Here is a 22,843-nt window from a genome sequence, read left to right as displayed (position 1 = left end):
ATTGCCTGAAAGATGGACAAGATGTATATTATTAAATGGAATATACTTTCAACAAATAAAAATTCTATTTTTCTGGTAATTAACACGTCTATTGAAAAGTCCCCGGCCTACCATAGGAAAACATATTTTTTATCAAAATTAGTTTTTTATTCAACATAATTCCCTTCAAGGGTGATACACTGATTATAGCGACCCTTCAACTTTTCGATACCATTTTTGTAGTACCATTTGTCTTTTGTATTAAAATAGGCCTCAGTTTCGGCGATTACCTCTTCGTTTCTTCCCAGCGAGCATTCTTTTGAGATATGAGAACAGGAAATTGTCGCTGGGGACCAGATATAGAGAATATGGTCGATGAGGAAGCAATTCAAAGCCCATTTCATGGATTTTTGCCATCGTTTTCACTGACTTGTGACACGGTGCATTATTTTGGTGAAGCAACACTAACTTTTTCTTCAAATGCGGCCGTTTTTCGGCGATTTCGTCCTTCAAATGTTCCTATAACGCTATGTAATAGTTGTCATCTACAAACACTGCTACGAATCATCAACTTGTCGTTGTTTTTGGTAAAAAGTGAGGTCGCGCGGCTCCAACTTTGCATAGAGCTTTCTCATGCTCAAATATTCGTGAATGAAATTATTTACGCGTTCACTCGATATCTTTAGAGTGTCTGCTATTTCATTCAATTTCAGTTTATGGTCGTTCAAAATCATTTTGTGGATTTTTTAAATGTTTTCGTCGGTAACAACATCTTTTGGGTGTCCACTGCGTTTACCGTCTTCGGTGCTCATTTCACCACGTCTAAACTTTGCATACCAATGTCAGGAAATGACAGTGTCCGGAAATTAGGCATCAAGTAAAGTTTTTGCTTCAACTGTATTTTTTCCCTTCAAAAAGCAATATTTTATCAACACGCGAAATTTCTTTTTATCCATTTTTTTCGCAGCTGTAATTCACAAATTAATGATTCGACAGCCGTCATATTTATACACGCATCTTTTGAGAGTTTGGGCTAACTAAAAAACATATGGATTTAATACTAGTGGCGCCATCTATGTGTCAGGCTGGGGACTTTTCAATTGTCCTGTTATGTAATTATTTTCCAAAAAAGAACGGCAAAGGTTTTCCGATACACTTGGTATATTTTAAAATAATGCAAAGTAAAATGTTTGGAAATATTACATTTACGACATAAAAACTCGATAATTTCCAAAAGAAATAATTTATTAACTTATCACTCGATCTCATTGTCTACATCGAAAACAATTTTATCTAATTTACATAACATATTTCAATAGATTTATGTACATTTTATACAATAGAATAGATGAGGGGCAGACCTTTCATCTATGTCGATGATCGTTCAGAATCCAGACGATGATCGGCCAGAATTCTGGATACAAGTGGGGCGCGAAACTGGCAACGCCGCTGTTCGTGTTGCCATGCTGCATGGCCGCTGGGTGTTCGCCTGAAAAAGACAAAAACGGGAGAAGAATGACGCGAGGCGGTTAAGTGCGGATCTGTCGTCGTTGCGTCGGGTGGATGGGTGGGGCTTAAATGGGTCGGAAAAGGACGGATAATAAATATGAGAGGGTGGTCGCGATAAGCAAGATTACGACGGATAAGGGAAACAAATAGGGTTGCGGCGGTTGCGGTCCAGGGTCGTATCAGGAGTCGATGATATTTACCGTTAATGATGTGCAGATTAACATCGGCGGGGATGGCCATGGTCGGAACGCAGGAGTATTTGCCGGAATCAGACAGATGAACGGTGCTGATATGGAGTTTGGAGGTGAGACCGTCAGTCCATTGGTTCTGAAACATGTATCCGTTGTAAACAATGGACTAATTTGCAGGAGTCATCTTGAAATAACGTTTATTTTAAAAGAGTTCGTTGTAGTGATTTATTTAATATTTATGGTACACAGTACCGGTCATTTATGAAGAAATTTTGAGATTGTAAATTCATACGAATTATTATGTAAAGTGTATACAAAGTAGCAGTGAACTTACGTCATCGATATATAAATTCGTCTTAACTGGTAATATTTTCCTTCTCATTTTATTCCAGTTAAAAAGAGATACAATTATGTCTTATAAGTTCGAATATGTATCCGAATCAGCCTGCAAAAGTCGTTCCGTGGTCAAATATCTGCAAAATTCTTCAATACATTGGTGATAAGAGGTTGTAAGCCGCCAAACGTTGTTTTGGCGCTTTGTTTGTTTTGATACATTTGAAATCGCTGCTTAATATTTTTAATTAGTCGTTTTTAGTGTAATTTTCGATTCACCGAAAATAAAGTATGTTCATACTTTGATGTTAGCTGTATTTAAGTCTAAATTTATGAAATGTATAAAAACGGTGAGTAGTTTTTTTAATACAATTATTTCAAAGATAACCACTAGTATGGAAAGTATCCATAGAAAATTTAGTTATATGCAACTCCTTGAGGGATGTAAGTTATCACTTAGCAAGGTGCTAATAAAGAAAATGTAAAAAAACAAAACTTGGCGAGAAAGGTAAACGTCGGAATAATAATTGATTAGGTTTTATTAGCTGTAACATATATTAATAACTCATTGCATATATATTGGTTTTTATGCTATAAATAGAAAGATCCCAACAAGTGGTAGGCAAAGGCTGTAAGTTATGGATTGGCTTGCAAAACATAAATTAAGTCTTCAAGATACTATGTTAAAGACTTGATACTATATGACATGGTAAATATAAATTATGTTTAATTGTGTTTTATGCAATTTACTTTTTTAGAAATAGGCCGGAAAAAAAAGATGCACTGTAGATAGTATATAATGGCCACAGAGTGTAACATCTTCCTCCCTGGATATTCAATTAAATCGAATTGTTATTGGATGTGGCCAAGAATTACAACAGTAGATATGCAGGAAGATACACAGACAAGAACTATTTGGATATGTAGAAAGCAATATATTCTCTACAATAACATCCTTCGGTTTGGATGAACTTCATCAGACACACAGAAGAAGGTATTGAGAAATGGTGGAATTGTGAACTAGTGTTAGATTGGAAATTAACAGCTTAGTTCTTGACTTGTATAGTGACCCAGAATGTGAGAGTGAGTGAACGAAACTTTCTGGATATGGGAATATGATTCAATGCTGACAATACCAAGACCAAGAGGGTGATGAGAGTGGAAACAACTAAATGTGAGTACATAATTAATATAGCATAACTATAGAAAATCGTATTGTAGTATTAAAGATGGTTGTGCATAGATATGTGTGTCATTGTTCAGGATATATATGAGCATTTGGTTAAAATGTACGAGGAGAGAATGAATAGTAAATCTTTTGCAGATATGACAAATGATTTGAAAGAATGTTCTGATTAAATCTAATTATATATATTATTATAATATTGTTATATAATATCAGAATAATTTGACAAGAAAACACAGCAACAAAGGGAACAACAACTAAACATAAGAAGGTGCATTTGCCTTCAAATGAAAATACATTTCTTGAATGTAAAATAACTAATTAGGTGCCAATTAGGTACGTTAAGCTGTCCCACATGGGATAGCTTAACGTACAAACTATTGTGGCTGTATATTATCTCTAAAGTATGTCCTTCGATAATAGATGCATTGGTTTATTTATATTAGAAAGTGATTATATATTATAGCTAAATGATATTAAAATACGGCAACATTGCATCGTTTTGACCTGATAAATTGAGATGACGTAGGTTCACTGCTACTTTGGATACACTATACGAAAGTATGAACAATAATATGTTAATATAAATAAGGAATACATTTCAAACGGTACTAGCACTTTTGCACTGTCATAATTGATACTAAAGATAAAATATAATTAACTAATTATTATCTATTATCTATTAATCGGTTTAGCGAACATTTTGTCTCCCTTTTTTTGACGAAAACGAGAGCACCGAGAGGTTAGAAATTTGGTACTGTTGAAGTTTAAACGGAGGAAGTAGTTTTAGGCTTAACATTTTTGTGTAATATGTCCTAACAAATAAGTAAATGAATCCCAATGAAACGAAATACGCCCAAATCAAGCAACCAGGAAAAGCCTGACTTGACTTAGACCGTAAACGCGTAAACTTTTAATGTAAATTGGGCAACGTTGTAACACAAAATTCCGGCAGAGTAATTTTTAATCGAAAGACAAGACTTTGCGTTTTGTATTTTAAAGGATGTTAACGCGGAAAGTGAGTGATTTATGATTTAGTATTACTTGTGGTTTTTCCCGTATTGTTGGAACTATAAAAGAGTTATGGTAGTTATTACTTAACGTTATAATTTATATAAGTTATATTTTACATTGTTTGTAGGGACAACAAAGTAAGTGTCCCTTTTGTTGGAAGCTACATTCAGCTGTGAACGAATAACACGTCATATATGAAAGTTTCAGCCTCATTTCGCGTTCATAGATTAACAAAATTCCAGAGTAACAATAATCGTCTGTGCTCTATTAACTAGGCTATTTTTTGTCATGGACTATACTCGCATTTTCACCATTAGATTTTGTTGATCAAAATATCTGCAAGCACTTAATTGAGTAAATTTAATAAATTTCAGAGAAAATAGATGGTTAATTGGACAAGCAAGTTATACTAACTTCAACGATATTATTAGACTTTTATACCTTATTTTTATTCTACCAGCGAACTACTTTTATTCCAAACGTTCCAAACATTCCGGAAAGTCATAAAAAGCCAGAATATCTGTCTTTGCGATGAATGTACTTCATTAATGAAAAAAACGTATGAGTATTGCTTTGGACGCTTTGTACACAAACACCGAATATCAGATCGATATGTCAGATGATAATTAAAATTAGATGGTGAAGCCAGCTGGAATTGTGTCAAAGTGCGGCCAATTTGAAATATGCCGCATTGGAGCGTGAATTTCGCACATTATACCAAATCTTTAGGAGATTGAGCGGTCGGAGTAAATCTGTGGTAAGTAAATCTGTGGTATCAAAGGTAACATTAAAAGAGCGTACAGAACTTTCTTAAAACCCAAACCAATCCCAGGATGAGTGTTTGCAAATTTCGTATATCAATATATCATAGTTAAACTATTGAGAAATCAAGATACAGTCTATTCAAAACAGTAGTCACGCACGTCATCAATATGTGGCTGTCGAAGGTTGTAAATTCGCTTTACAGTCAGACAATATTTTCCTTCTCATTTTATTCTATTTAAAAAAAGAGAGAATGCTGTTTGACAAGTTCAAACATGCAACCGAATGAGCCTGCAAAAGTCGTGTGTATGTCAACGTCAGCAAAATTTTTCAAAATATTATGATTATGGGTTATAAACCGAAGCCATTGCACAGTCAGAGTTAAAAACTAATTGCGTCTGTAATCTGTTATTTCCAGCAGGAACGAGATAATGGAGGCCCCCTCTTTCCAGTAAAATGTGTTGAGTGATAATCATTTTTACTGTTAAGTATTAATTGCTGCGGTTTTTATGGAAAATATTTTTAGTGTGTTGCAGCTGCATAAGTACGGGCACGATCACTAAAATATCACCAAAATAAAAAGCACTTTTAATTCACCAAAAAGAAACCGTCGCGAAACTGGCGACAAATCAAGATCAGCTTAATGTTAGCTATATTAGAGATCAAATATACGAAATGTATAAGAATAGCAAGTAGTTTTTCAATCGAAACATAATTTAATGCAATTATTTCTAGAGGAATTGTTGGTCTTGAAAGTATCCATAAAAAGCTGAACGATATGCAGCTATTTGAGGGATATATAACATCCCTTCATACACTGTTGTGTTCACTGATTCAGGTGGTGTAAAGATAAACCACGAAGGGTTTTAATGGAATATCCAGGCATTGCTTTTGAAATAATACAGTTTCAAAAACATAAGCGAGGAAGAATTATTATATCAATTTGTATATTTAGATGAGAAATTGATTTTTCAGAATGGTACATTGGGTCGCTCAAGACAAGATGATCATAAATATAGCGTAAAAACAACTAGAGTTAATGGAAAAAGGTAAACATTGCAATAACTATCGATTAGGTTTTATAAGTCATAACATTTATAAATAATTCATTTCAGACATATGGTTCTTCATGCTGGAAACAGGAATGGTTTTATTCCTGGTACACTTTCCTGTAAGTCCAAGGGTGACTACCATTGGAGAAATGAACCATAACTTGTTTTTCCAGTGATTTGAAAATAAACCATGAAAGTTCTTATGGAACTTGGAGCAACCATCAGTTATTGTTAATACATACATAAAAAACTATACAAATAAAACTTCAGGAGTTTGTGAATGTGTTCGTTGAGTGAAAAATAACAACCAAGATTGAGATTGAATCGCGATTGTGTAGATAAGATTCCCGTACTGCATTAGTTTATGGTAGAATATTATAAAAGCTGGAAAGCGTGCAATGGCCGTATTTATCGAATATTTGCTGTGTATTCGACATCATATATACATACACTTGAATAGCTTCGATAGCCGAATATGATCCCCTAAATTATAGTAAATCCTTTCAGATATTTATATCAAATTATATGAAAATACAACTTGAAGCTTGAAGGTAAAGATAAGAATGAAACATTTTCATATTTGTAGACGTTTATATTCATAATTTTCAGATATTAATAGAGATATTAATAATATAAAGAAGATATTAAATTATATAAAAATACAACTTGAAGCTTGAAGGTAAAGATAAGAATGAAAAATTGTCTTATTTGTATACGTTTATATTCATAATATTTAGATATTAATAGAGATAATAATAATATAGAGAAGATATTAAATTATATCAAAATACAAGTTGAAGCTTGAAGGTAAAGGTAAGAATGAAAAATTGTCTTATTTGTATACGTTTATATTCATAATATTTAGATATTAATAGAGATATTAATAATATAGAGAAGATATTAAATTATATCAAAATACAACTTGAAGCTTGGAGGTAAAGATAAGAATGAAAAATTGTCTTATTTGTATACGTTTATATTCATAATATTTAGATATTAATAGAGATATTAATAAGATAGAGAAGATATTAAATTATATGAAAATACAACTTGAAGCTTGAAGGTAAAGATAAGAATGAAAAATTGTCTTATTTGTATACGTTTATATTCATAATATTTAGATATTAATAGAGATATTAATAATATAGAGAAGATATTAAATTATATCAAAATACAACTTGAAGCTTGAAGGTAAAGATGAGAATGAAACATTATCTTATTTGTATACGTTTATATTCATAATTTTGAGATATTAATAGAGATATTAATTATATAGAGAAGATATTAATAATTAAATAAAATATTAATTACAGGTAAAACGTATTAATAAGGTCTAAGGAAAATGTCATGAATTTTTAAAATTAATACTTTTAAATAAATATATTTAAAGTATTTGGCACTTTTTCTATATCTATTGGTATGGAAAATTTGCACAAAGTAATAATTCTAATATTTTTCATTGATTACTTTGAAAATAATTACTAGAACGTGCACTGTTGTATCACTGAAAATATAGTAAAAGGACAGTTTAGATTAATTTAATATAGAGTAATTTGGATATATTTTCTTTGAATTAATTAATATTTAAATTTACTTGATCTAGCCTAATACGGTATTTATTTATAAGGAGGCATTGAAATTTAGTTTCAAAAGGAAAATATTTTGCTAAAAAACATAAAATGCTAGACAAATACTTTTATTCAAAATATACTTCTGCGGGAATAGAAATATTGGAAAATCGTAATATCGTGCCAAAAAAATTATATAAAGGAATAAATTGACAGTTGTTCAACGAATGCTTTTTTATTAGCTAGACCAAATACTTGTTTTGTATCAGAATAAAAAAAAATTCAAAGACCTTTGTTTTATTTTTCACCATTTCTCAATAATACAATAGAACAAGCTGTTACCCCAAATTTTATTGAAATATTGGATAACGTATAGAAAAATGAGAGAACGTACTTTATTCTCTTTTAAGGCTTTTTCGATGATATACGTGATCCAGTTTACTTGATCTATAGCGACTGTGACTTTCTATAAAACCAAACTGATTGACTAAAGTTCTTTTCTTTTGGTCGGTTTCAATCATTTGTTTATATATATTAGTTATTCCGGTTTTTATTGATTTGACGTTTTTTAGAATCACATCCTCATTTGTTTGAAGAAGTAAATGAAACATTAATTATAAAACATTTTATTTTTGTTTATTATGTAATATATCTATTTTTTTCAGCCAGAATTTCAAAAATTATTTAAAAACCGGTTTTCATAGTCGAAAACCGCAAACATGACTTAAAAGTAGTAAAGTTTGATAGTTTAGTTAAAGGTTATATTTTATAGAAACAAATAGTTTATTTTAGTTCTTTTTTACATTTATAGTGGTGTACTTTTTACGTAATGCTTCATCAAAAGATATAAAAAAGTTAAAGTAGATGGGAAAAAAGATAAATTGGCACTAAAACAGAAATACTTTTTGTTTCAGTTTTATTGCTTTAGTTCCAAATCAATGTCTTTATTCCAATTTACATGATTTATATATAGATACTCTTTGAGAGTTTGTTGCTTTTGTACTGAATTGTCTATAAGAAATCTTTTTGAGTTCAATATATTATTGAAGAAATCGTACGAAGCATGTCATTAAGAATATTAGTCATCATTACTCCATACTTGTTTATATTATTAGCATTTGAAATTCGCATTTAACAGAAGCTTTGCCTAACATGTAGCATCGGTTAGATTTAAAGATGTCTGAAAAATTAGCGGATGGGTAGGTCTTTCCATTTAAGAGTTTTGCCAGAATTTGGTTGTCTTCCAACAAAATTATTGTGTCACCTATATGCTTTAAATTCTTCTGGATTCATCTTGTACAGTAATAACTGTTTTTGCTTGTGGATTCTAAAAGCTAGATAACCGGTTTAGATATACATTGGATGGACAAAATAAAATAAGATCTCGACATAAACAAACTACTTATTTATTAACAAGGCGTTGAGCTACTATTTCCTTTTAAAATAGCTGCCATTATTTTCCAATTATATCATTCTTGTATCAAAACATCTTTCAATTATTTCAGCATAAGCAATATGTTGGTCACAGTTTTATTATTAAGGATGCTGACGATATTAATTCATTGTAACCTGGACAATGATGTGAATGAGAGGACTAACTGAATATCACGATATTGTCTGGTGGACAGACGTTATTTGGTAATAATAACGTGACGTCTTCCATGTTTGACTATAGAAAGCATGCAGTCTGGATTGTAGACAAGTAGACTAATCAAACTAATTAATTTTCCAATCATATATCCTAATCAAATATCCTGGTTTTATGATCACTATTTCGTTCACAGCTTTCATGGCTTTCTATTATAAAGGACTTCGAAATAACCGTATTGTTTTTGTAAAAGCTGAAGTCAGTTCTGTTGTTTCTTTTGCCGCAGTAGTTTAAGGCTCTCTGAACAATCATTTTTATTATTCGCCAGTCTTTGTCAGTTAATTTTGGTTCTATCGTGAATACTGTAGCTCGTGAAATTTTAAATAACATCTGAAATGTGATAACCTTAATAAATTGTTTTTTTTTAAATGACCCAGAAACAAAACTTATGAAACATTGAAATACAACTTATAAGACTTGGTATGTAAACTAAGTAAACTGTAACCAATACAAACGCGTAGCATTATATTCACAAACGCAGTATTGCTAACATGCAACAAGATATTCTACATTGCATATGTGCATATTATTTTGTCTACCTTTGTAGATTTCTCAATGTAGAACAGGCAGATCATGTACATGAATCAATGATACTCATACCTTATTTATTTACTTCCTTATTTATCCATTAAGCTTTTTTATGTTCTAGTGCTATTATCTTCAATGCTAAAGTGATTATTTTTAAAACATTAAAATCAAATTTTGCATCGTTTTTAAGATAGAAAATGCTTGAAATTTTTAGAAAGTAACATACTAAATGTATTTCCAAACACATTGTATTTGTACTTGAATCGATTATATTAATATGTTCGATTATGTTCCTCTTGAGAGGCTGACCCATATTTTAGAGCTCCATAAATACAAAACTATTTCAATTTAAAGGAATGAGAAATTAATGGTAAATAACCTAATACATGATGCTTTAAAAGAAAAAATATATTTTTTGCTATTTTGGAGCCAAGGAAAATGGCAATTTGAAATTGTTCGTTTGTTCAATGATACGTAGTCGACTGTTTTTCGCGGCATCGATCGTTTCAGAGAGCTTTAATATGATGGTCAGCATCCAAGAAGTGGAAGAATGTCTAACGCCAATACTTCTGCTAACTGCAAGATCACCAAGTCGACCGTGATGCTGGTATAGGCAAGTTGTCGGTTCTTCTCACCGATGGGAGAGTACCGTCTTCACGGACGAGAAGCTATTGACAAATGAGCAAGCGCTCAACTACCAGAATGACAGAAGCCGGTCCACTGAGCCTCCGGAACGTAAGTTATCGTCGAACACGGGCAAAATCCACAGTACGTCATGATCTGTGGCGAAAATTGTGCCAGCAGCAAGACCGCCCTTGATTTTGTGGATCAAGGGTTTAAAATCAATCAAGAAGTATATCGTCGCGACATTTTCGAAGCTGTCGTGTTTCCGTAGGCTTAGCAGAACGTCGGCAATGCGAATTGGATATCCCAACAGGACTCCCCTCCGGCCCGTAAGGCAAAAACGACCCAAGACTGGTGTCAAACCTATTTTCCGGATCACATCGGCAGAATGGCTTCAGTTTTCGCAGGATATCAACTCGATGGATTACAGAATGTAGTTAGTTTTACAGCTCAAGGTCTGTGCTACAGGCTACAAAAGTTTGGAGGTGCTGAAGCGATCGCTGTGTCGAGAATGAGACCGAATAAATTTTGTTACATCGGATTCTTCATATATTTATATACCACTGTGTTAAGTTTAAACTCTATGATAACTTATTTTGTATTGTTTTCAGAATGCCAATTTATTGTAGCGCTATTTTGGAGCTGTTTAGCTAAGGAAAATGGCAATTTGAAATTATTCGTTTGTTCAGTGATACGTAGTCGACTGTTCTTCGCGGCATCGATCGTCTCACAGTGCTTGGATATGATGGTCAGCATTAAGATGGAAGCGGAAGAATGCCCAACGCCAATACTTCTGCTAACTGCAAGATCATCAAGTCAACCATGATACTGGTATAAGCAAGTTGTCGGCTTTGCTCAGCGATGAGAGCCTATCGTCTTCACGGACGAGAAGCTGTTTACAAGTGATCAAGCCCTCAACTACCAGAATGACAGAAACCGGTCCGCTGAGGCTTTCGGAACGTAAGTTACCGTCGAACACGGCCAAAATCCACAGTACGTCATGATCTGTGGCGAAATTTGTGCCAGCAGCAAGACTTCCCTTGATTTTGTGGATCAAAGGTTTAAAACCAATCAAGAAGTGTATCGTGGCGACATTCTCAAGACTGCCGTGCTTCCGTAGGCTTAGCAGAACTTCGGCGATGCGAATTGGATGTCCCAACAGGACTCCCCTCCGGCCCGTAAGGCAAAAACGACCCAAGGCTGGTGTCAAACTTATTTTCCGGATCACATCGCCAGAATGGCTTCCCTTCTCGCCGGATATCAACTGGATGGATTACAGCATGTAATCCATTTTAAATCTCAAAGTCTGTGCTACACGCTACAAAAGTTTGGAGTTGCTGAAGCGATCGCTGTGTCGAGAATGCGACCGATTGTCACGTATAAACCTGTGATATAGGTTTAATATTATTGCTAGCGGTTCATGTTATTGATATTCGTTGTTGTTTTGCTAAATTTATCTGATTTATAAATTTCATCAAATACTGAATATTGTTTAGATTAGATAATAATCATACCGTCAAAAGCTTCAGACGAGAAAGCTTCAAGATAATCCTTATATAATGCAAGATGATTGACTAGAAATCGAAGATGCGAATTAATAAAAAATAATGATAGAAATAATAAATAACAAAAAAGCCACATCTAAGACGAATATTATTTAGGTGGTAGGAGATTATTTGCTACTGACTTGCTGAAATTGCCTTTTTTATAATGACTAAAATATTGTGTTACGAAGACTGCTTAAGAATGGTGTCACTTAAGATCAGTCTGTTCACCGAAGTCGAACCCTCTTGGTTCCTGTTTTGTTGAATGCTTTCAATGCGAATGAAAAGGATGCTCGAAGTTCAATTTTTTGTTCGATAGACTATCCTAGAACATTTTTTTTTATATAACATCTTTATTAGATACGCTTAGTACAATCTTAATTTACAATTAATTTATTACTACTTTTCCTATGTACTTGGATTAATTAACAAGCAAGACGAGTGCGAGAAAATACATCAGTATGTATTCTTCAATTATAAAATTATAATTATTTATTAATTATTAACTTATAGCTATAGTTTACACTAATATTACACACTAATATTACACACTAATATTACACATTTAAATGGTGTGAACAAGTTCGTATGGTTTTGTTCATTTCAATCTCCTGACATCCTGTGCGCTGTCCAGCGGTTGATTTGCTTCCACGTTAGCATGATTTAGTAATCTTCTTTCGTGTTTTAAGGCAAAATCCTGCACAACTTCGCAAATCCATTTGATTTCCAGGTCATCGTGCAGTTCTTCATTGGTTACATAGCGATAGGCATTGGTAATCAATCGAAGAACCTTGTTTTGACAGCGCTGTATGACTAACTGATTTGAATTTTTAGTGCAACCCCATATTTGCACCCCATAGGCCCAAATTGGCTTTATAATTGTATTATAGATCAACCTCTTTGATTTTAGATCAAGTTGAGAGTATCTTCCGACTAACTAGTATGGTTGTTTTATTTTGGTTCTTATGTGTTTTGCTTTTTGTCTAACGTATCCTAGAACATATGTCGACAAAGTTCGACAGTAAAATTACAGTAATGCTGTTGATGTATATTCTGAACTACTCACTTGGTACTGTACAGAATACCTGACGATTAAACTAGACTGGCGTTTAAACTATACAATGTAAATTAAGAACGTTATTATCTAATACACAAAACACCATTCTAAAAGCGTAATAGCAAGAAACATTTACAAAAAATAGAAATCTAAGAGGAAAGGGATTAAAAAATTTCGGCAAGAATATTATCAACACATAATTAATTTAAGAAATTGTTTTCTGAAGTAATCCTAAACTACACTACTCCGGAAAATATGTTAAGCATTATTATTTTACCTATAAATGAAAATGTTACAAGACAAATAAAAATAGAAGACTGGAAAAGAACCTCCATTCACGAAAGGGATCCGTTGGACAGTGACCATGACAATGTCTACAACGTATCGTTAAACTAGCGGTTATCATCAGGAAGGATATATCCCTTGGATTTAAAATAATTAAACCGATTTTAGAGAGAAAAAACGTAATACCTATACACCAGTTTAGGTTAATTGCCAAACGTTCAATAATTGACCAAGTGCATAGAATAACAAATGTAATTAATAAAACGTATGGAAGTAAAAGGTATGTTTAGTTATATTCTTAAATGTAGCGCAAACTTTCTATTAAATATTGCATGACGGCTCTGTTTGTAAGTTAAAGAAAATATTACCAAAACTATTATACTGAATTATTAGAACCTCATATTGCAGCCAGAATGTTAAGAGTCAAACAAGAAGAAGATTATTTACATTAAAAGCTTACATTCTACACTAAAAAGAAGCTCAAGGAAGGAAGGAGTGGAATAAAGAAAGAGAGTTCTCAAGGAAATTCCCCACTGTAAATGGAAAATATGACAATGGCTATATTTGCTGAAAAGACTCTAAAAAATTACAACAGACAAGTGACAATATAAATAATTGGACCCAAACCTGGAAAATAAAAATTACCGCACTATAAATAATAATATCATTTCATATATCCATAACGCTAAAAATCTCGGAATGAACTGTGATACAAAATTTGCCAGAAGGAACATGTAAAAAAGAAACGGAAAGAACTAGAGTTAAAATATATGAAATTATATTGGTTAATGAGAAGAAATATCACAATTATCAGTACATAATAAATTGCTATTATAGAAGCAAATATTAAAACCTATATAGACATACAGAAGTCAATTATTAGGATGTTCGGTGAAAAATAATATAATTATAATGAGTTTTCTACAAAAAAGTGCTGAGAAATATTGTAGCTGCGCCCAGATAGTGCAAGTATGACTACTGTCGAGACCTTAGGATAGGTAATATTTTTGAGATTATGATTTTTCTATTTTTAATGTAACAGGAGATTTATGAAAAATATTTAAATATTTATATATTTAAATCCCGATAATATAATATATTTGTCTATTATTATGCATATTTCCTTATTTCCTTTAGCCATTTATAATAGTAAATAATTCTGTTGTTACCTTCATTGCCTTAATGGCCAATTATCCTTTTATGCGTTCTGGTTTCATTATTTCCTCTCTAATGGCTACGATATTTATTTTCGCTGAGTGAAGTTGTCCTTGATTTTGAGAAAATACGGACAGCTGTTATTTTTCTCGATCATTAGTAAGAAATCTGGATTCTTTTACAGTAATTCACTATATATCAGGTCAAGGAAAATGAATATTTTCATGTCTATTTTCCTCTCAATGTTAATCCTATTTTTTAATTTATCATCGTACATAATTGTAGTTATTATAAGGAATAACTTTCAGGTTTTTTTAAAATATGGGTTGTAATAATCGTAAATTATGGGTATAATGTATGGATATTTGTTTATGTAGTACGCAGCTTTCGAAACGCCTTTTCATAATATCAGCGAGTTATTTGAAAATATATGACGATAATTTTTTATCAGAATTTGTTATTTTTACCTTTAATCTATATTTTTCGAATGATTCGTGCATGTAAAAATTCGAGAGGAGAAAATTCAGTATTTTTTGTCAATTATTATTATTTGTGGAAACGTCAGCCATCAAAGTTGCTGGAGAAATCATTACATTATGATATGTCAGAATTAATTTGGGATGTTGTACAAATCCTGGATCAACTTGAATTATATCGATTCTATATCAGTTGGTTTCTATAAAGTAAAAGTTTGATATTTACTGAAACCTTTTTGTGAAATATTAGGTAATGTTTTTCTCCTTTGATCTCGTCTGTATCAGTTTGGAAGATAATTCTAAAATGAAAAATTTTAAATTTAGGAGATTAAGGTGAAAAGTTCCTGGTACAAAGTCAGACTCCAATCAGCAAAAAATTAGGCATAAGTTCGAACATACGTATTAGCCGTATAAGTTAGTTTTAAAGGATTTTTTATAAATTTGAAGCATTATTGCTTTTTGATTTTTTTTGAAGAATGAAGTATTTTCTTGAGGCTATCCACTAGTCGACTCATTTTTTTGGTATCTTCATAACAGACAGCAACGTCCATCGGAGAGATCACGGCTCATATGGCAACTTGCTCAGTACAGATTTGGTTGGAAATTTGGATCCAAAAGTCGATTTATCTTAACACTTCTTCAGCATTTCTACACTTGTGCCATCCAGGTCATACTGTATTGATCTGAACAAGTTGTAATCATAAAAAGTGGGTATTCCATTTTAATGTTTTCACCGATTTTGCAAGATATGGTCGAGCGTTGTCGTGCTGAAGAATAACACTGTTATGTCTTTGCTTGTATTTCGACCGTTTTTCGCACAGTGTTCAGCTTAAATGTATGAATTCTAATCGATAGCGATTCCCATTGATGGTTTCATTAGACTTCATCAGCTCATAGTATACCACATAAATATATATATATATATATATATATATATATATATATATATATATATATGACAAAATGGTTTTGCTTTAGATTATTTTAATGGATTCCCTTTATCATCACCAGCAACAATATGATGCAAACAATCTTTCTGAATTATTGTTAAACAACATTTCATACATTACCAAACGTATTTTAACTCTTGGCTTCAATTCATAACATTTTGTAAAATAAGCATTTGATGGAGATGGGAAGTCTGCTAGAAGGGCAGATCAGAGAAAATAGCAGGTTTGCTATTCCCGAACCTTTCTGGATTGCTTTCTGGATTTGGGAATGCTAACCGAAATACCGGTCGAAGTGGAGACCTAGGTACGTGACGTTACTCAGCCATGGAAATTTTGCGGTGTCGATCTTATGTTGCGAGACACGCAGTGAGTAATGCTTCTTGGCTTCAATTCATACTGTGAAAAATATCCAAGCTGTTAGATCATTCCCATGTTCTTCAAACGATTAAAAATTGTTTCTTGTGTTACTTCAAACAATTCTGCATATTATTTTTGCGTTTTACATAGAGTAATGAGTATTCAGTAATGCCTTTAAATCCTCATATTGAAATTTTTGTTGTTGTCCAGTATCTGCCCAGCCCTTTGTTCTCATTGTCAAAATAAACATTTTAAAACATCGAAATCATTTGCTGAAATCGCTGGAGTATGGCTGCAATAAGCATCACACAACATTCTATGACCTTAAGCCGATTTTTTCTTCAAACTGTAGTTAAAAAGTTAAATTTCCAACTGTTACGATTTACCTGGTACAAATTCCGACATTCTCTAGGCACTGAAAATATGCTTCGTTCACAGTTCGACGAAATGGCACATACTGAAAAGTCATGCAGGTCAGCGAGGCTTCAACATAAAGCTGGTTACAAATCTACCCGATGCAGTTTAATTCACAGTAATACCATATTTAATCTGTCCATGTTAATTTTGCGTTAAATTAAAATCTTAACTCTTTACACATAAAATCAAAAATATTGGTTATCAGTCAATCATAAAGCCACTTTTGACCTAGAGAATGAGGTAGTAATCCAATACACCCAAAACAAAGTTCTACGATTAATTACCAATGCTTATCGCTACGTAATCAACGAAGAGCTGCACAATAACTTCGAAATCGTATAGATACAAGAAGTAATCCAAAATTTCGTCTTAAAACATGAATAATGTTACTAAATCACAGCAACGTGGAAGCAATACAGCTACTGCACAACACGCAGAAGATCAGAAGATTGAAACGAACCAAACCACACGAACTTGTTTAATGTATAAGTATATTCTTAACTTTAGCTTAAGTAAAATAGTTTTATTTTAAAATATCTATTGTTTTAATACAAGTACAACAGAACAGTAGTAATAATGTAAGATGTAATTAATAAAAAAAGTAATACCATGGTTGCAAATTATTTAAAATGAATGTATAGTCCTGATGTTATTAGTTTATATGACAAGTTTCAATTTGTTCTCTCAAGTATGTAGTTTGACGAGATTTGAGTATTGTGCGGCCATGAAATTCGCGTATAGTCGTTAATAAATCTAACTGAAATTGACGAAAGTTTACAGAGCTCCTACTAAGTCAACCATTAAAAAGTTGAAAGCTAACTATAAGCATTAACGTACGTCCCTTGAAGATAACTCGCGTAAATGGCTACCAAAAACTACAATCACATCGGAAATCATGGAAAAAGTATAGTCATTAGGCGAGGGAAGGTACGTAAGATAGCTGAGGTCTTGAGGTTATACCCTTTCGTGGTTTGCACCAAGAATTAAGGACTCGGAAGCCCTGTTCAAAGTGGATGCCGAATAGATATATTGCAGGATGTCGATAACAAAAATGGATAAAAGATGGTCTCAGCAACCTTTGGACCGAATAAATAGGTACTTTGTGTGGTAATTTGTTACCATGGATGAGACATGGATCAACCGCTTTTACCCAGAAATAAAACAAGAGTGGAAGGAGATGCAGAAGCTGATGGTTTAGTGCTGAAGATTTACAGCAAATGATATTATTATTAAATGCATTTTATAAAATTCTCATTTCATTCCAATATCAAAACATGATACTGAAATTTTTTTTCTATCGGAGCTCGGAATAAATATAGAGAAACTTATTAATTAAAATATCATATCGAATATTGAAGTGACAATGTCCACAGAATTGTTGTAGCTACTTTCGCGTTTCACACATTTTCAAGGAAGTGTTAATATATTAATATAAATAGTAACAATGATAATGAAGTTATTATGAAAGAGTATGTGAAAAACGGCGATCTTTTTGAAGTTCTCTCGATATTTTCCCGATTGATTCAATATTTATTCCTTTTGCGGAAAATATTCATTGATACCTATCAGATGAAATTTGTATTTTTAATTTTATAACATAATATGCTATTGCTAAGTTGTGTTTTTTTGTTTGTTTTGGCCTAAAACCAGGCGGTGGAATACATGTCTCATACCTGGTCGTGGAGACTTGCCCTAGAGTGACAAGTTGGACTGGGTTATGTGGGACTGCCTCTGGGCTTACCAATACGCTAAATCGAAACCGCCTCACAGTTGACCTCTGTGGATCGCTACTGCTACTGCATTAAATTTGGGGATATGGCACCCGCTGTTAACACACGACTGGATACTGTCAGATGGGGGCAAAAGTTATGAGTACAGCGACGGATGAGGTCGTTTCAGCCCGGAAAAGTGGGAGGTTAGCGTGACCTGAACAATCGTGTTTTCAGAAAAACTTGAGCTGTGTTGTTGTTTGTGGAATGATTGAGATATGAAGTGCTTGATTTCTGGAGTGTCAATTTCCTTATGAATTTGATTATTTCTGACAAACCATGGATTGTTTAAGATTCTTCTGAGGGGCTTATTTTGGAAAACTTGAAGCCGTTTTACCTGGTTGGGTGTAACAAACTTGAAGTAGACATTAGATCCGTGGAGGAGTAGGGACCGAATTAACATCTTGTAAAATAAGCATTTGATGGAGGTGGGAAGTCTGCTAGAAGGGCATATCAGAGAAGATAGCCGGTTTGCTATCACCGAACCTTTCTGGATTGCTTTCTGGATTTGGGAATGTCAACCGAACCACCATTTGAAGTGGAAACCTAGGTACGTGATGTCACCCAGCCATGGAATTATTGCGGTGTCGATCTTAAGTTGCAAGACACGCAGTGTGTAACGCTTCTTATGGAAAATGATGGCCTGGGTTTTCAGGAGGTTGATTTTCAACCTCCGTTAAGTTTTGTATGGATTACCGCAGTAAACAAAAATTGAAGAATTATATCTTAGGGTTTTTAAGTACTTTAAAAAAAGTTTAGTGTTTATTTAATTTATTTAAATATTTTAATATACAAGAGTCTCAGGAGATGCTTAAGTTTGATAATTAAATTAAGCCCTTAAGTCTAATAATAAGCATCATGGTCTTAAAGTCATTCTTTATGTAAGCATCATGGTCTTAAAGTCATTCTTTATGGTCAAATTATATCCTCAAAATGTAAACTTTTTGAAGATGAAGACGTGACTCAATCACCCTTAAGATAAATCCACCTATGTCGGAGCATAGTAAATTATTTCTTTTGCTAAGAGTTTTCTCTAATACGAATATTTGTTTTTCTTCATAAGTAAATAACTGAACCTCGACCATCGTCTTTTGCAGACTGTAATAATTGTTTTCATGTTTTGACCATCAATCCACTTACAGGCCAATAGTGTTCCTTGTCACTCTATATTCATAGTTTCAACCAACGCCACCAAGAAAAATAAAAGGTCCAGAAAACAGCTTATAGCAAAAAAAGGACAACACAGTTATCTTACAGTTTACTTTACAAGTTACTGTAAAAGTGGAAGATTGGTAGTGTGAAAAAGAGAAAGCCTAAAAATCCATTTGCTAAAGCAATTTCGAATTAGTCGTAGAATGAAGCAACAAAACATCTTAATAAGGTCATCAGATTACCGAGGTTTATTTTTTTAACGAAAAAATACAGGATGGTCTATTATATGTCAAGTGATATTGGTGTAACTTGTCCTCTAATATTAACTCTAACATAGAATATCTATCATTTTTCAAAATATAAGATTATAATTTTCGAAATAATTCTTACTAATATAATTCTTAAAATATAATTAAAATATATAAATATAATTCTTATAAATCCTTATAGATAGTTAATTAGGGGGTTAATCTAATTTTTCATAACGGATGCTCCTCATATAAATAGTAAATTTATTCAATATTTACTTGGCCCCTTTTCGACTCGAAATTTATTCATGCGTTCTAGTATTGGTATAGTAGGCGGTAAATAAAGACCTTTATACCATAAATAAGGGATTTTGCGTCGACAAAAAAAGCCTGTTTCCGTTCCGGTTTTGCCCCTCATGGCGATATAGCAAAAACTATCCGACAAACTGAAATCGCCGGCCAAATTTGCCTGATTTTATCTGCCAGCCCGCATTGGACCAACGTGAGGGATTTTGGCCATCAAATTACAATAATTAGGTGGTTTCATTTCGGTTACCTTTATGGTCATTCGGTGGAGATGATCTTCCTGCAAAATCTCGTTTTCTTTGTACCAGAAAATGGAGCCGAGATCGTGTGGTCCTTTGTTGACGCTGCATGTCAAGGTCACGGAGCTACCAACTTTAACGTGCAGATCGGTTGACCCCAATATCTTTGCCTTAGACTCTGAAAATGTAAGATGGTTAAATGTATATATTTTTGAAATGAAATCTCTGGATATTTTTAGGGGAGATTGGTTATTAGGGATTAGGGATAAATTCTTAGGGAATGTTTTAATAATTTGAAACTCTTGTATTATAATTATTTATTAATAAGTAATCATTTTCTTTTAACATAGTTGATTCTTCGTGAAATAGAATCTGAATAGTTTCCAACGAAATACTGTAGCATTCTTGCACCAATACATCCGCCAATTGTTTCAATGATTTTAGAGATCGAAATCTACTCCTCACGCTCTGCTGTTAGACTCCCCATAACTATTGAATTACGTTGTGGTCTGGAGATGTATTTTTTTTCTCCATACATAAACCTGACTGTTTAATATTAGCTATGGAAACGATGATTTATTAAGCTATATCACGGTCTTCCAATCATCATCATCCATTAAGTATCCTGGTTTTATGATCATTCTATGAATTGTTTCAGATCAAGTGACTGGAGGCTAGTTGATAAGAGAGTTGAGTAAAGTTTTTTGTTTAGGCGTTTCAATAAAATTTGGATTTTTTTGAGATATGGCGAAGTTTGTTAGAGAATTAATTTGTTGCGTTGACTTTTATATAACTATATTTTCCCTTTAATGTCCGACATATGGATTGCCATTGAAATATATATCTAATGATGGGTTTCCTTGGTTTTTTTATATTTATTTTAAAGTCTCCTTTTACCAACTATGGGTTTATCTGGACTGGGCCTAAAGTTTAACGTGGGCTCCGAACCACGGTCATCAGCATTAAGCCTACCGAATGGCGAGTAACCAACTTTAGAAACCATCCCAGACGACATCCGGTCTTACCCAACCTGGTTACTGGCGTGACTGGGATCATTTTCCTTGTCGGATTTTACACTCTTGCCTAGAACATTCACAAATTTTAAACAATCACAAACATACATTTACGACCATGCCCCAGAAGGAATCGAAACCGTCTCATCACCTTTACCACTGCGCCATCAAGCCGGCTTTTCCTGTAACTGATTTTTGTGGTTGTAAAATTTTGGTTGAGTAGTTGGGCCTTAATACAGTAATTTTTCTAACTTTTCGTTGGAATACGCTCATTCATGATTCGCCAGAGCCTCTATATCTGCGGACCTGTTAAGGATTAGGAGTACATTAATAGAAAATTTTAATAAGGAGTAATGTAATAAAAGGCAAAGTTACTTATTAGCGGGCAAAGACCACAAGAAAAATATAAATATTGCTGTCAATATATAGTCAGCTCTTAGAGCGATTTTCAATCTATACGGAAAGTTAGTTTCCTATTTCTCAGATTGTTCGCTATAATCTTGAATCATGTTTCTCTTTGTATTTGGTCGTTGCGAATAACATCCGAAAAACTGACTTCGCTTCAGAGGCTTTTAGCTCACACTTGCTTCGACTGGTATGTCCAATGCGTCTGTGGAATTATTGAACAGTGCAATTATTGCTCTATCTTAATTGCGTGACTAAATTTGTAATACGACATCGTGCAGGATTTGTAATACGTTATGTAGAAACGGAAACTTAAGATTTATAATAGGAACAGATCCATTATTTGTCAATACTTTGATATTTTCTTCATTAATTCTCAAGCCATATAGCACTATGACTATATTATGAGGAATATTTGAAGCTTCAACATATGTATCAGCTAAAGCAGCAGTATCATCAGCAAATATCACATCGTTGAACAATTCCTCGCATCTCAAATGGATTTAACAAATCCTTTCGCACTCCCATGTAGCTAAAGGAGCCATTGGGAGACACCTGAAGAAGTTTGCTAACTTCTGGCTACTTCAAAGTTATTGTCATTATATACAGTGGGAAGCAGAGCGAAAATCAATAGAAATGATAATTGCATCCTTTGTACGTCTAATACGAGACTCCACTAGCTTGAGCAGGTCTCGTTTGGGTCTTAATTCCTCCTTCTTTTCTCAGGTTGTCTCTTCGCGAGCTTGAAGTTTCATTTGTATAATCTCTATAAACACCTTTCAGACGATTGATAGGAGAGTTATAGCTGGATAGTTCTTACAATGTTGACCGTCGCCTTATTTTAATACAGGAATATTTATTGCTTTTTTACATGCTGTTTGTGCTCTTTTTGTTCGCCAAATTTGTGTTAGTAATACGTAAAACCAGACTTTATAATTTCTGTCGTGATATTATCATGATTTCATGATATCATGATGATATTTCTGATATCAATAGCTGGCGGAGTGGCTACACCCTGCGGTGGGACACGATTGTAGATCTGTATGAAGTACTCCTTCCATTGTTCGAAACATGAA

General features: G+C 33.1%; 1 protein-coding gene across 1 annotated transcript in view; it reads right to left on the bottom strand.

Annotated features, from left to right (window-relative positions):
- Positions 1-1,206: 1,206 nt before the first annotated feature.
- The window catches only part of LOC143196536 (limbic system-associated membrane protein), a 357,229-nt gene continuing 335,592 nt past the window's right edge, over positions 1,207-22,843 (bottom strand). Inside the window, exons 5-7 of the mRNA XM_076404280.1 lie at positions 20,361-20,527; positions 1,689-1,815; positions 1,207-1,468 (exon numbers count right to left, since the gene is read on the bottom strand). Of these exons, the coding sequence (XP_076260395.1) occupies positions 1,344-1,468; positions 1,689-1,815; positions 20,361-20,527 (419 nt within the window). The 3' untranslated portion in view covers positions 1,207-1,343. The remainder of the gene's footprint in view (positions 1,469-1,688; positions 1,816-20,360; positions 20,528-22,843) is intronic.

Source organism: Rhynchophorus ferrugineus, unplaced genomic scaffold (assembly GCF_030347505.1).
Source record: "Rhynchophorus ferrugineus isolate W39M unplaced genomic scaffold, kcgeb_rfMv2 rfM4, whole genome shotgun sequence".
Lineage (NCBI taxonomy): Eukaryota > Metazoa > Arthropoda > Insecta > Coleoptera > Curculionidae > Rhynchophorus > Rhynchophorus ferrugineus.
This window is presented reverse-complemented; position numbering and strand designations above follow the sequence as displayed.